Here is a 15,000-nt window from a genome sequence, read left to right on the forward strand (position 1 = left end):
TTCAGATGCACTCGCGCTATCGTTACGCTAGTGCAAGTTCGTAATTCATACGTCTGGGCTCACACTTCTACTAAGGAGCATTCCTTTTGTATACATTTGTATGTCTAAAACGTTGTCAACGATAAGTTTATAAAACAAACTTACTCGTATATCTCCTAAATTTGTGAGTTTCTCTTATCGTTCCGTTGTTTTGTATTCTGTTGTATTTAATTAAGTATTTAACAGTTTATAAAACTGTAAATAAACGAGAGTAAATAATCAAATATAAAGAAAAAAAAAAAAAAAAAAAAAAAATATAAAGAAATATTATAGAGCATATTGAGATGTCAGATGAAAATATAATTGTTAAACATCTCTTTCATTTTTAATATAATTTTTATAATATATGTGTATATATATATATATATATATATATATATATATATATAATTTTAATCGCCTAACTAAAAGCGAAGGGACTAACGAATTCGTCGCAAAGCAGTTAACTCGGTGACTCGATTAATTATAATATATACGCGTGCGTTGAGAAAAATTTGATCGAATAAATGATGTCGCTTCGAGGACGGCGTATAAACGCAAATGGATAATTAATCGACTATATTAAGTAAATTTGAAATAGCGTACGCTCGGACAGTTGCATTCATATTTCCCGATTCATTGAATTGCATCGATTTGGATGAAAGAAGGATATAAACGAATGAGTTTGTATCTCTCTTGTTTCAACGAATGAACATTTGAAGGTTTTATATCTCTCATTTATAACATGATTATTTGATCTTTTAGATATTTCGTTAAAATTTTCGTTGACATAGCAGAAAACGAAAAGTTCCAAAGATTTTCCATGGCTATTTATGGGATTAAACGTATATCCCAAGGGATACCGTAGAAGCTAGAAATTGTATTCGCGAGGTGTCTCCTTGATATCCTTACGCGCTTTAAGGGATTGCAAGAAGGGATTTTCGCGTTAGCGTCGAGCTTAGGGAATGTTTCCTAATCGTTGTTAACGAGAAAGTCCTTTCCCTGGACATTACTATTTGTGTAATCATTAATTTTTTTCGTATCATTTTGATATCATTCGAATATCCATCATGAACTATAATATTTTCAACGTATTACATAAAACTTATTTGGGCGTTATGGATTTTCATTATTATTATTATTATTATTATTATTATTATTATTATTATTATTATTATTATTATTATTATTATTATTATTATTATTATTATTATTATTATTATTATTATTATTATTATTATTATTATTATTATTATTATTATTATTATTATTATTATTATTATTATTATTATTATTATTATTATTATTATTATTAGCAATAATTATTAAACAAATTATATATAATAATTTGAGTTTCGTTAATGTCGTTTAAAATTATATATTCATTCATATACATTTCTTAAATCTTATTTAATTTTTTTCCATTATAAAATTAATTATCATAAAATGAATGTTATAATATAATTTTATTAATAACGAAAACAATAATCGGTTATTTTAATGAGTTAACAAAAAAATAGATAAGATTTTATCGATAAATAAATTAATCATAATAAATAATTCAACAAGTCATTGATTGATTATATACTGATATAAAATTGGTCATTAATATGAAACATTAAACAAAAGTTAAAAAGTTAAAGTTATTAATCCAGGTGTTACTATGTAAAACATAAAGTGAGCGTTTGTAAGAAAAAAAACTTGGTAAGTAATGATCTGTTGGAGGACAAGCGAACGAATCCCGTCTTAATAGAACGTCATTTCAAATAAATTGCAGGCATGTCGCGCTCCTCGAGGATCGTTCCTCGCTCAAAGGCCCGACAAAATACGTGAGGTGAGTTTGATTATGTTCTCGAGGCAGCAGGACGTCGCTGTCCGCTCTACCACCCACGTCACCGTCGTTGCTCTTTTCCTCCTCGCTTCCTCTTCTTTGGCCGTACGAAAACGAGCGCAGTCTATCGGTCTTGTACGACCTAGATTCACGTACTCCTTTCCCTTCCGCTCTCGTCTCGAAGAAACGAGAATCCAATCCCTCTAAAGAGCAGCCGTAGGCTCTTTCGAAACGACCTGCCTTATCTGGATTAAAAAGTCGAAGAAAAATTTACGAGAAAACGGTAGTATCGTGAAACATCATACTCTAAAAGATCTTACGTACTCTAATTTTGTTCGTTCTTTTCGATCACGTCTTTTACCTTTCCAATTTTCCTCTCGTTGAAGGAGCATATTTACTGATTCGTATAACCCATATATATATATATATATATATATATACATCTTGTCAAAGAAAAAGAATAAAAATTGTAAAAAAGTTACCAATGTCGTCAATGAGAAAAAGGCAGAAAGAAAGAGAGAGAAAGAAAAATAGATAGATAGATAGAGAGAAAGAGAGAGAGAGAGAGAGAGAAAGAGAGAGAAAGGAAGAAGTAAAAGTAGACGATACAGAGATAGAGAAATTGGATCGAACGGGGGAAAAAGAAACGTCAGGTAGAAAAAAGTAAAGGAATTCGAGGATCGATCGTTAACCAACGACCATAAATGCATTTAAGCGTTCGGCCGGTGTTCAAGATCCTATTTTAGTGGCGTGTCAATATAAATGTAAATGTCATTCGGTACCATGCGAGCGCATACATCGACAGTCTCTGGAGGACGATTGCTCGCGGAGAATATTGCAGATGGTCGTATAGGAGGGGGGGCGTCCGCCGCAATTGAATTGCCCTTCGGATTGGAACGTATAGAAATGTGTACGCTCGGTACTTTGTTTCGCGTATCGATCGGGAATACGCGAGCAAAGCCGGGAAGGCTCGGAAGCGAGGCGACGATAGTCGAGCGTAATGTTGAGCGTCGACGACCGGTCGATTCGTCGCTCGATTCATCGTCCCTCGATCCAACAACATCAACCTCTGGATGGTACTGCGCCACTGCCGTTCGTCCGTCAACGTTTTCCGAAACGAGAGATTTCGCAGATCGCCGAATTAGCGAGCGTTACCGTTCTCGCCAGGCCTTTTATCCTTCTCCCCGTTTTTTACCTCCCTTCCGCGTCGATTCCGCCAGTGGAAAATGGAAAATCGTAGCTACCCAGGAACCTATCGCCTGACTCTATCTCTATCTCTATCTCTATCGCTCTCTCTCTCTCTCTCTCTCTCTCACACACACACACACATACACACACTCTCATGCGTACCAAGGGAAAAGCGAGTCTAACGAAATAACCGATATCGCGATACCACCCCAACCGAAAATATCCTCCCTGGTCGACCGTTACGAGCAAGAATTACGGCCATTTTCGATGAGTTTTGAAAGAAGCTGTCAGAGACACATGCTTTCACGACGAAATTCTAGATCTGGTCTTTCATTATACTCGTTCTCGCGGATCTAAAAATATATATCTATGCATGTCTCCGTATTTCATTGTTTCGTCAAACATGTGTATTTACGGTCATTATAAATGAAAGTTTTAATCACATGGCTGTTCGAACCTTCCCTCTACGTTTGATACTATGTTATTATTATTATTATTATTATTATTATTATTAAGATTCAAAAAAGGCTGAATGATTTAATTTTGAAATAATTCGATTATCGTTAACACGTACTTTCACGTTCGAGGACGATCAAAGCGTAAGCCCGTTTTTATAGCAGTGATAATTAAAAGAGGGAGAAAACGTGAGTGAATGAAATCGCGCAAAATATGAACGATGCTTGCCACTTTGTGGCAACCCGTCCATACCCCTCATCATCACCAATCCTAGCGATTATTCGCAGCTTTGTGCCTGCGTTTATTCAATTTTCGTGTGTCGCACTGTCGACCACGAAGCAACCAGGAACAAAGCGTTATCTTTAAGCCGTGCCTTGTTGTTCGTCCTACCTCCTACCTCCTCTCATTTTACCTTTCTATCTCTATCACTATCTATTCCTCTCTTTCTCTCTCTCTCTCTCTCTATATCTCTTTCTCTCTCTTTCTCTCTTTCTCTCTCACTCACATACAATCCGCGCGTGAAACACCTGGATGCAGCCATCCAGCTCGAAATCGCTATCATCGATCACGCGTGTGATGTATGTGCCGATATCGACAGCGAATCCCTTTTTAACGCAGACGAATGGCCGCCATTGAAAGCGGCCAGGGGGATTTTTTTGCAGATTTTTCTACTCGAATATTTGTCGGCGGTTCGGGCGACGCTAACGCTCGAGCGTACATACACAATGCGAAAACACGGCCACGGTGTGCCACTCATCGTCGATGTTCGTCGATTTTTAACGAGTATCGACTTATCGAAAGAATGCCATGAGTATAGGTACTTACTTCTTTCAAATAAGATACGCAATCTCCGGCTCTGATAAATTCAGAACGTATTACGTTTTCTCAATGATTACATTCTACCAGATGCAATTTCGTATAGAGTGAAAATTTAATAATACGTAAACGTAAATTTTCCTTCAATCGGAATGAAAAATATTGTATTATGTTATTGAATGTACATAAGTATTCGTACGTATGTTCGTTCGTTCATGTTCGTGCATCTTACATCGTGCCTCGTGCAATCGAATTATTTCCAAAAAATATTTTATTCTATACTCTCTAGCAATCTAATATAGTACATTAAATTTTATTTTAACGTAACCCCCAGTAATTGCATTATTGGGAGATATGTTTCTTTAATCCTTTCCGTAATCATAAAGGAAGTTTCAACGAGATATTCTCTTGGAATCTTTACGCACGACTTAGTTTCTCCGAGCGTAGCTACGGTTCTCGTTTTATACACCATATTTACCCGATTAAAGCGAATGTGAGAAGTTAAACGCGGACACGATCCACAAGGGAATCGAAAGACGTGAAAAACTTTGGAAAAAAAGTCATGTAAGAAAGAGCTGGATATAAAATGTAAGCAATTAAAGTCTAACGCGTTGGGATGGGGAGAGGGGGAATGCCCATTAATCTATTAGAAATGGTGCTGGTTTTACAAAGGATATTAATTAATAAATCTCTTGGCTGGATCCGAATTATACCCTTGAGAGAGAGAGAATGAGAGAGAGAGAGAGAGAGAGACCACGCTCGGTCTGATTTACGAGTTTTCATAAATCCTTGACTACCCAGCTTCTCGTTAGCAACGAAATAAGAATAGAGAATGCATCCGCACGTTGCAAGGACGATACTACTGACGACGAACGAATCGTTCGAAATGGAAGTCTCCGTTGTAGGATTTCGATGCTTTCAAGCGTCCGCCAAAATCGGGAAACTTTCCTTTTACGAAAGAACAAAGGAAAATACGACTTTTACGTTCTTATTTTCTATAGGAGAAGACCGACATTTCGTTCCTATTTCCTTTGCGAATGGTTAAAAAAAAAAAAAAAAAAGAAAAACAAAAAATAAAAAAATGACCAGCTTGATCGTATTCATTTATTTTGGTATTTTGAAAAATCCATAAAACTGGCTTTACTTTTTTATTTCTTTTTAAAGTCAGAAATATATTACTTATATTCGATCTATAATGTGATTGTCTTGTCTTTTTCAAAATTTAGAAATATTATATGGAAGAAAAGAAAATTAATTTCAGGATAATTTTGAAATAGACAATTTTTATTAATCATTTAACAAATAAACTCGAACAACGTAAATAACAATATAAAATACAATATACGAAAAATATATAGCAATTGAATAAATTTTTAATTATAAACGTATAAATGTTAACAATTATTATGATGATGTATAAAAAAAAAAAAGAAAAAGAAAAAAAAAGAAAAAAAAAAAAACAGTATGAATGTAAAATATTTAATTTAATTTTCTAATCAAAAAAATATATAGCCTAATCGTAAGAATAAAAAATTCATCGTTAATATTCAAAACGTCTGTTAGCTTTCATGTAACGTCGACGCTATGAAAAAAAAAAAAGAGATCTTGCGGTCATAATAATAATAATAAATTTTAACGACAAGCTTAGGTAAACACAGATATCTATCTACTTAAAGGCCCATTAACTAGGTGTTAGTATAGAAAGAGATATAGCAGTTAAGCAAAGTGAAAAACAAGTAAGATGGGGTCAAAGTCAGAAAGATAAACAAGGTTACCTGAAGTAAGAGAACAGTTGCGTTTAGTCTTTCGTGGCGACAGGTCGAGTACCACAGAATGGCGACACTGAATTTTGAGATTATAAGAGAAGTTCAAGTTGATTCTCATAATTATATTATATTATACATAAAATAAGGTAAGATATGTTCTTTATACATAGATGTATTATTTATATTTCAAATTATTATTATTATCTTATATAAATTATTTTTTATAATTTTTATACAAATTTAAAAGATACTTCGACATTTATATATTTGTATATAATAAACTTTTAACAACGATATAATTCTTTAAGTTCAATGAACTCGACGTCCAATACAGAACAAAGTGAATCGTCTTTAATCGTAAACTTTCTTCATTTTATTCATTAGAAAACATTTAATCGTTTAATTAAAAAGTTATTCTCTCCCTTTCTCTCTCGCTCTCTCTCTCTCTCTCTCTTTTTCTCTCTCTCTCTCTTTTTCTCTTTTTTTCTCTCTTTTTCTCTCAATGTTTCATCTTGTCTCTCTTGTCACTTTTACGTTAAATAAGAGCATAAACTGCAATCGACAATGTATATACGTTCGAAATGTTTGAAGGGACAAAGAGAAAAAGAGAAGAGAACGGAGGGTTTCGTCTGTTCGCCCTAGCTCGAGGCTTTTTCGTACAAACTCGTAGCTTGCGTTTCTGGCTGCACGAAAGTTCTCGCAAGGGGGTTTCTTTGGCTCGAAGTTGAAAACTCATTCCTACTATAGGCGGGCTTGCATGCTCGAGAAGAACGGAGAAGAAACTCACAGTTACTTTGATCCATATTTTATTTACCTTGCAAAGAAAAGAAAGGAGACTCAGAAAAAGAAAAAGAAATAAGGAGGTGGGAGGGGGCGGGTGGAGGAGGAGGGTGAAAGGGTGGTTTAGTTTGGTTGGTTGTTGAAATATGGGAAGAGAGAGAGAGAGAGAGAGAGAGAGAGAGAGAGAGAGAGAGAGAGAGAGAGAGAGAAAGAGAATGGACGGGAAGAAGTAAGAAAAAGAAACAAGGAAATAAACGCAAAAGTGTAATAACCAATTTTTCGCTTTCAGGATGGATAATTTGCCATGCAATTGTCACTTTACCACGATCCCATGAACGAAAATGCCACTGGCAGATCCAATTTTATATACTTTTTTTTTTTATTTTTTTTTTATTTTTTTTTTTAACTTATCCACGGTACGTAAGTTCTCATCCCTCTGGCTAGTATTTTCTTTTATTCCTCGGTTGTCGTTTTCACTTGGCACGATTCTTCCTTTTCTCCTTCTTTCATTCACCGGACGTCATCCTATTCGTTCGTTGCTATTCCTCTTGTCTTACACATTCTCTTCTCTGTTATCTCGTTTCCTTTTCTGTTCTCTATTACCTTCGTTGTTTTGTTAGTTGGAAACGAATAAGAAGATGGAATGTATAAAGGGACAAGGATTAACACGGGGAAGCGTTAAATTAAATTTATACCTTTGCAATTCTCTGTAATATCCTTTGCTTGTACCAGGGCACACTCGTATTGTATATATTCCTTTTTGTTTGTCTTTGTTTATTTTTTTGTCTTTTTTGTTTTCTTTTTTTTCTTTTTTCTCTTCTTTTTTTTTTTTTTCTTTTTTTCCTTCTTTTTTTTTTTAGCGATCGCATAACTTGAAACCTTCGTTCGTTTTTGTTAACGTTGAAAATCTGGGATTATTTATTTTAATTTGTTTATTTGTTTGATAGAGAGATGTACGACTTAACGTGTAAATAGTATTAAAGTATATAGGACGGATTAATGTTTAGAACTTTTCATGGATAAATAATCATTAATAAAAGTTTATAAAAATACCTTCGAGAACTTTTGTAGACACGTTGATACTGTAATATTTAAAAAACGAAATAATAATGCATTCCTCTATAATACGTACTTCAAAATTGCGATCTCGAATTTGGTAATAACAGCAATAAATTATTAACATGTGGTAATGCAACTCTCTTATAAAGCTGCGATACAGTCAGCTCGAATTTTAACTCAAACTCAGTTATGTTTTTAATTCACAAAGTCAGTTTAATGCGTTAAAAAATTGTAAAGGACATGAGATAAAAACTACGCTTTTGTTTTAGTTATTTTAATGCATTTACAAGATGGATTTCAGTATGAAATGCAAAAGAAAATTGATACATTTTCATATTCATTGTTTCTTAGTGGATAAACAGGATTATATAATATAATATATTTATCAGATAAATTTATTCTTTTTGACAGTTAAAATTTATTTTCGTTTGATTCATTTATTAAAGTACATTCGTACGTTACATTATATTTTTTAACAATTGAAAATAATTTGTCATCTTTTCTCTTCATTAATGATAAATAAATTGACATTGATATTATGTTATAAACTAATTTACAGACATTTTTCATTGTTTCTTTTTTATATGTTTTTAACACATCACAAATTTTCTTTCATAATCTTGTGTATGTAAAAAGATAAAAGAAAATGAATTATATAAGTATGATAAGAAAGAATAATAATAATTTTTAATACTACAGTTTTATGAAAGAATATAATAATTTAAATATCTTAAAAGAATTGTAGAAATACAAAGAGTTATAAGAATTAATAGAGTTAAAATATTCAAAAGAATTTAAATAATTAGATTAACATATGCATTCATATTTTACATATAATATCAGATAATTTTTGGAGCAATATTTTAAAATTTATATATATATATATATATATATATATATAGGAACTAAAAGTGAATATTATTTTAATTCATCGCTTGACGAATTCGTGAAAGGAAATCTCTGGGTTTGACTGCAAATAAGTGCATAGACAGAATAGTTTAATAATATCGTTACAAATGAATTCATTTCTTGTTTGCACAGTCATCATTTTAATTTAATTGCATACAAGTGTTTAATAATATCGTAACAAATGAATTCATTTCTTTTGTTAAATAATCACATCATTCTACCGTTCATTAAAGATTAAGACATTTTGGCTCAAGACTAAACTTCTATCTTACGATCTATGAAGTAAAGAAGGAAATATTCTGTTTTTTTTTTTTTTTTTTTTTTTTTAATTCGTTGAAAATTTCATTTTCGGTAGCCTCAACGATACCACTTGAATTAGTTAAAGAACGTATTGGAAAACTTGTCGAGCAGCAAAACGAAGTGACTTGGTTAAAACGCTCCTTTGGGTTTACAAAGCTATATTAGACGTCGTTTCTACATCGTGAAACTCCTGTGGTAGGTACTGCCTAATAAACTTGCTCTCTCTCTCTCTCTCTTTCTCTCTCTTTCTCTCTCTCTTTTTCTCTCTCTCTCTCTCTTGAGAATTTCCATGCATTTGGGAATCATTGAACGATTTTAGATGAATAATAAATATCGATACGAATTTTAACTTAAGATAAACCATTCTTTAAAGTCGATCATCTAAAAATACGTAGGATATCTTGAATCGATCGTAAACGAAATAGACGCTTTTTTGTCAATAAACTTGTATTCTCTAAATATATTTCCTTTTAATTTGATTTGTGTGCTCGTGTGTATACGTTTGCACGTGCCAAATATGAAAAACGAAGAAAATAATCACTTTGAGTATAATAAATTATTTATAGAAAATTCTATATTTACGAATTGGTTTACGAATGAATTATATCCATACGCTGTTCGTACAAAAGAAATAACTAATAATTTATATATATTGAATTGTTTGTTAGTAATAAAAGTTAAAGAGTGACGAATTTATGCAATTTTCGACAGTGAATAAATACGAAAAAAAAAAAGAAAAAAAAACAATATAATGAATTACTAGGTCGAAAGAGAATACAAAATCATTGGATAAAAATTGTGGAGTTAGATGAGATCTTAAGGAAATACAATTTATATTCGAAGTTCAACGATAAAGCTTTTCTTAAATGTATACTATGTTCTAAGTGAAATAAATGGATCGATAGTTCATAGTTATTAATAAAAAGTATAGCTATTGGACTTTTTTCTAGTTTGGCACGAAATTTAAGATCTTGGTATAAGTTGGAAAAGATCTTTTTGAAAAATCCCATGGATTTCTCGTATGTTAAACGAAATACCAAGTTATTTGTCGTTAGACTTTTTTTTATACAAGAAGATTACGATCGTCGAAGCTTTAAAAGGGATGGATACCGATACAATTATATCGAAGGAATTCAATTTCTTCGAAGCTCGTTTATCGATGCTTTGATCGTCTCGCGATCCGATTCTTCCTCGTTTCGACAGAAACGAAGCTACAAATCGTACGTTTCAACGAATTAGTTTGCTTATCCGACGTTTCTCGTTTTAATAGAAGAAAGAGCAATAAGGATTCCTTTCGTCTGTAGTACTTTGGTCGAATTACTCGTACGATTCTTTGAGTACACGGATTTTAATCGAACAAAAAAAGAAGAAGAAGAAGAAGAAGAAAAAAAAACAGAAAAGAAAAGAAAAGAAAAGAAACATCATACATACATACGTACTTACGTACATATGTATACTTTTCATGTATACACGTTTAATGGTAAGTTATTTCCTTTTCCCCCGCAATGTAATTAAAATTTTCACTTTACCACGGTAGAAAACGTAAAATGGTTCCATTGGCTTTTATAAATTTACATTTCCTCGTACAATCTACTCGAGTCTACTCATAACGCAAGTAATTTTCTCCTCTGTCATCTGCGAATGTAATTATCCTCAAATTGCACCGCGGTTCGCATTTATGAGACGCACGAAGTTGTGTAACTATTGGAGAAGCGTCGACACTTGAACATCGTTAAACTCGGGACAAACGGTTTTCATATAATCCTACCGACTTTGGATAATTTCTACGACTTGCATGCACGAAAGAGGTAGGTATACGTGTAACGACAACGAGGAGACCAGAAAACTTTTTTCACTTATCGTTATTGCCACGGTAATGTCGTAAGGTGTCCTGTCCTGCAATAAAACGAGTTTCGATCGCGATAACGATAGTAAAATTTGGAGAAACGAAAAGGATACTTTTTTTTTTTTTCGTCGAAGCAATTTCTCATTTAGCATATGATAAAATTCAATTCATATATCGTCACTCGATACATTTCGAAAATATTAAAACAATGACAAGTTTCTTTCGAATTTCTCAAAGTATATGTTATATATATTATACATATATACTATATATATATATATATATATACACGTCACTATATATATATATACACGTCATCGATACAACAAGTTCTCATCCATCGTCCAATTTATCTTACCATCTTTCTCATCTTTCCGAAATGACACAACCATTCGCATTAATCAACGAAATAAAACGCCAAGGCGAAATAAAATACAGACCTATAAATCTCTTTCTTTCTTTCTTCTGCATTTTCCATCTTATTTCGTGCGATTAATCGTAAAGTTGAAGGAAAGAATCCAAAGTACAGAGAATAAGAGAGAAAGAAAAAGAGAGAGAGAGAGAGAGAGAGAGAGAATGAGAGAGAATTGCTCTATGCGAAGCTCTAGGCTATAGAAGCTCGCGAGTTTATAAGTGAAACGTTGAAATTTCACACTCGTCGGGACTCTCGCTCGGTTTTCGCACTAAAATTACTGGCTCGTTTGGCGTCCGTGTTATGTCACGCTAACGAAACGCTATCCTCGCGGGGATGATGTACCTGAGGGATGTGAACGAAACGATATCGAGTTGCGTGACTTCCACCCCTCGATGAAAAATATCGCCCGGCTTCATTAGGAAGTTTTTATCGAGAAGGCGATTCTTTAAACGCCCACATCCCTTCTGCCATCATACTTTCTAAGTCTTTATTTCGTAAAAAAAATTACAGAACGAAATTAAAGTAATTTCTTGAAAAGAAAAAGAAAAAAAAAAGAAAAGAAAAGGGCGTGTTATGGTTTAAATTTGAAATGAAACAATAAATTTATTTTCGATCCATTCATTTTCATGTTTCATTTTTTTAGAAGAAAAAAAAAACAGAGGAAAAAGAAATGAAAAAGAAAAAGAGATCGAAGAACGAGAATGTTCGTCATTATTATGACGTCGCAATTCGATCAATCATCACATTCTAATTTCACTTTGTCTTCTTTCAGGACGACAGGAGAGAAGATTGGATATACTCGGAGATTCGACCTTGGAACATCATCGAACTGCTCGGGATGTATCGTTGGTGGATAACTACAATGACGGTGAGTGATCGAACGATCGAATCTTCCAAAAATCGCTATCGAAAGCTTCAGGATATCTCTCGGGTATCGTTCGGGTATCGAAAAAGCTCTATCTCTCTATCCCCTTCCCCTTCTCTTTCTCTCTCTCTCTCTCTCTCTCTCTATCTCTCTTTTTCACTCATGCACACCCTCTAACACACACTCGATGTCAGCAAATCAGATTCGCGCGGTTGCGCGTCACGCTTACTGCCGGTAGGTTTTGTTTCAACCGTTGTTATCGTTGTTGTTAAAAGCCGAAATAAATAACCAGGCTATGAGAGGATGAGGGAGGATGTTTCCGCGGGTAACGTTAATAACACTCGTGTATCTAAAGTCAGTTTGGAAAAGTCGTGAAACGGACCATTTCGTGTCGAGCTTTTCCTCGCCTCCGTTTGTTCATTTTATGTTCGAACCAGTGCACTTCTTTGTATTCTTTTTTCTTCCTTTTTTTTTTTTTTTTTTTTTTTTTTTATTTCCTCCGCGACAACCATCGTAGATTTTTATTTATTTAAATTCTCGAATATGCATGCGGTAGCAAAATTATAAAATAACAATGTTTAATGAAGTAAGTGCATACGCGAAAAGATTGAATTTCCTCTCATTAAATTTCATTAGAAAAATTATGATAATACAATTTTCCCTATTATTTTCGCTTCAACATTTATTTAATTAACGGTGTAATATATTTTTCTCCAAAGTTTCAATAAAAATTATTTATTACTTGTGTCAATGGGAATCCAAGTGTGGTACTTTTTATTGTAATATTTATTTTCTTTAAAATTTCTACAAAAATCATACATTATAGGAACAATAAAAGTTCGAACATAGAATTTTTCATATCAAAATTTCATGATCTAAAAATATGTATCTATAAATGTGGAATACACGAACACACACACACACACACACACACAAACATATACATACCACGCCGTTTGTTTTATCGTGCGATCATCAAAACTCTCATCGATTTGTTAGCATCCATTAGACTGTACGAACGATGGACGAGACCACGCGCACTCACAGCTATTTGGATTACGACTTTTTAGACCTTTCGCACTCCTATAACTTGAAGTTTAACGATCAGATTTACGATGACATTTACGAGGTCAGTGCACGAAGCGCCTGCGGAGACCGCTTTAATCGCATTTCGTCCATAATCTGCCTGCTGATTCGTTACGGTAGATACTCATAATTAAGTTATACTTAATCGCACTTAATGTCAAGAAAATGAAATTAAATTGAATTTTTATAATTCTTCTCTCTCTCTCTCTCTCTTCTCTCTTCTCTCTCTCTTCTCTCTCTCTCTCTCTCTTCTCTCTTCTCTCTCTCTCTCTCCCCTTCTATCCAGACGTCGATCCGATTAAGTTCACCTACATTAATGGCATAGATCCATCAATTTTCATGAAGAAGAAGGGGGAAAAAAGGAAACAAAGAAAAAAAACTCAGAAGAAAATTTATATAGATTACGTACGAAGAAAAAAAAGAAAAAAAAAAAAAATTAAAAGATGATTTCTTCACACTTCTTCCTCTTGATTTCCTATTTCTAATTTGTCGCAATTTCGAGTTGGTTTTTACGCTTCAAGAGATCTATAGTACCAAAGACTGCTTGCAAACGTACGAAAGGAGATGGAAAGGGATATCGAGAGAAAGACAGAGAGAGAGAGAGAGAGAGAGAGAGAGAGAGTTTCGGCTTGCAATGATTCTCTAAGTGGCCCTTCTCCTCCTCCATCCCTTCTTCTTCCTCCTCCTTCTCCACCGCTTCCTTTCCTTCCCTTCCCTTCCCTTTCCTTTCCTTTCCTTTCCTTTCCTTTCCCTTCAGCCCCTTTATTTGCCCGCTTCGTCGATCAATAACGGCCGCCTCCGTGATTCCAAAGCTCTTCGATGCTGGTGGAAATGGCAAAGCACCACCTTTAAGGCGCTACTACTAGCCATGATTGCGTTCCGACGTACCGAAGTTGTCGCGTGATTCATTCGTTACGACACAATACGAGCTATACTCACCTCCCTCCCTCTTTTCCCTCTATGACACTTTCTTCCTCCCTTTAGTTCTCTTTCGAAGACCGACATTTCGCGGGATAGTAAGCTTCCTTGTTCCTTCTTTATCTACTTTTATTCCTCTCCCTTCTTTCCAACCCCTACATCCCTACCTCGACCACCCCACATCACGTTAGTTCTTACTTCCCCCTATTTTCTTGATACTTACACGAGAGTATTTCCTTCTCTCTCTCTCTCTCTCTCTCTCTCTCTCTTTCTCTTTCTCTCTCTGTCTCTCTGTCTCTCTCCTTTTTATTTTTCCTTTCTTTTTTTTCTCTCTCACTTTTTTTTTTCTTTTCTCCTTCGAAGACGCCGTTTCATTCTTACTCTTACTGATACGCTTCCTCCCTCAATCCTTCTCCCTAGTTCGTGGGATTAATCATGTGACATTGCTCGTCGGAAAAATCCTATGATAGCGGAACCTTCTCTTAAAAAAGAAAGGAAAAATTTCTTCGTATATTCGTTTCCTAAAGTCAACACACGTTCTTCTACGTTTGCCGATGTTTTTATGATAATACCAGTTATCGAGGGGAGGGAGAGAGGAGGGGTGGGGGATATGCATGATCGCATCTCCTTTCAACTTAGCATTTCTATTCCATGAGATAGTATTTGGTTGAATCGTTTTAATGTAATATTATCGAACGAATATTCGATCCGTTCGCTAAATAAATAATTTTTTGTTTTTTTTTTGTT

General features: G+C 34.0%; 1 protein-coding gene across 2 annotated transcripts in view; it reads left to right on the forward strand.

Moving 5' to 3' along the window:
- LOC118442284 (lachesin) overlaps window positions 1-15,000 on the forward strand; it is a 140,855-nt gene that overhangs the window by 95,606 nt on the left and 30,249 nt on the right. For both annotated transcript variants that reach the window (XM_085661863.1, XM_085661864.1), the window contains exon 2: window positions 12,157-12,252. In XM_085661863.1, coding sequence (XP_085517989.1) covers window positions 12,157-12,252 — 96 coding nt within the window. The remainder of the gene's footprint in view (window positions 1-12,156; window positions 12,253-15,000) is intronic.

This window comes from Vespa mandarinia, chromosome 16 (assembly GCF_050613455.1).
Source record: "Vespa mandarinia isolate Hongniang chromosome 16, ASM5061345v1, whole genome shotgun sequence".
Classification (NCBI taxonomy): Eukaryota; Metazoa; Arthropoda; class Insecta; order Hymenoptera; family Vespidae; genus Vespa; species Vespa mandarinia.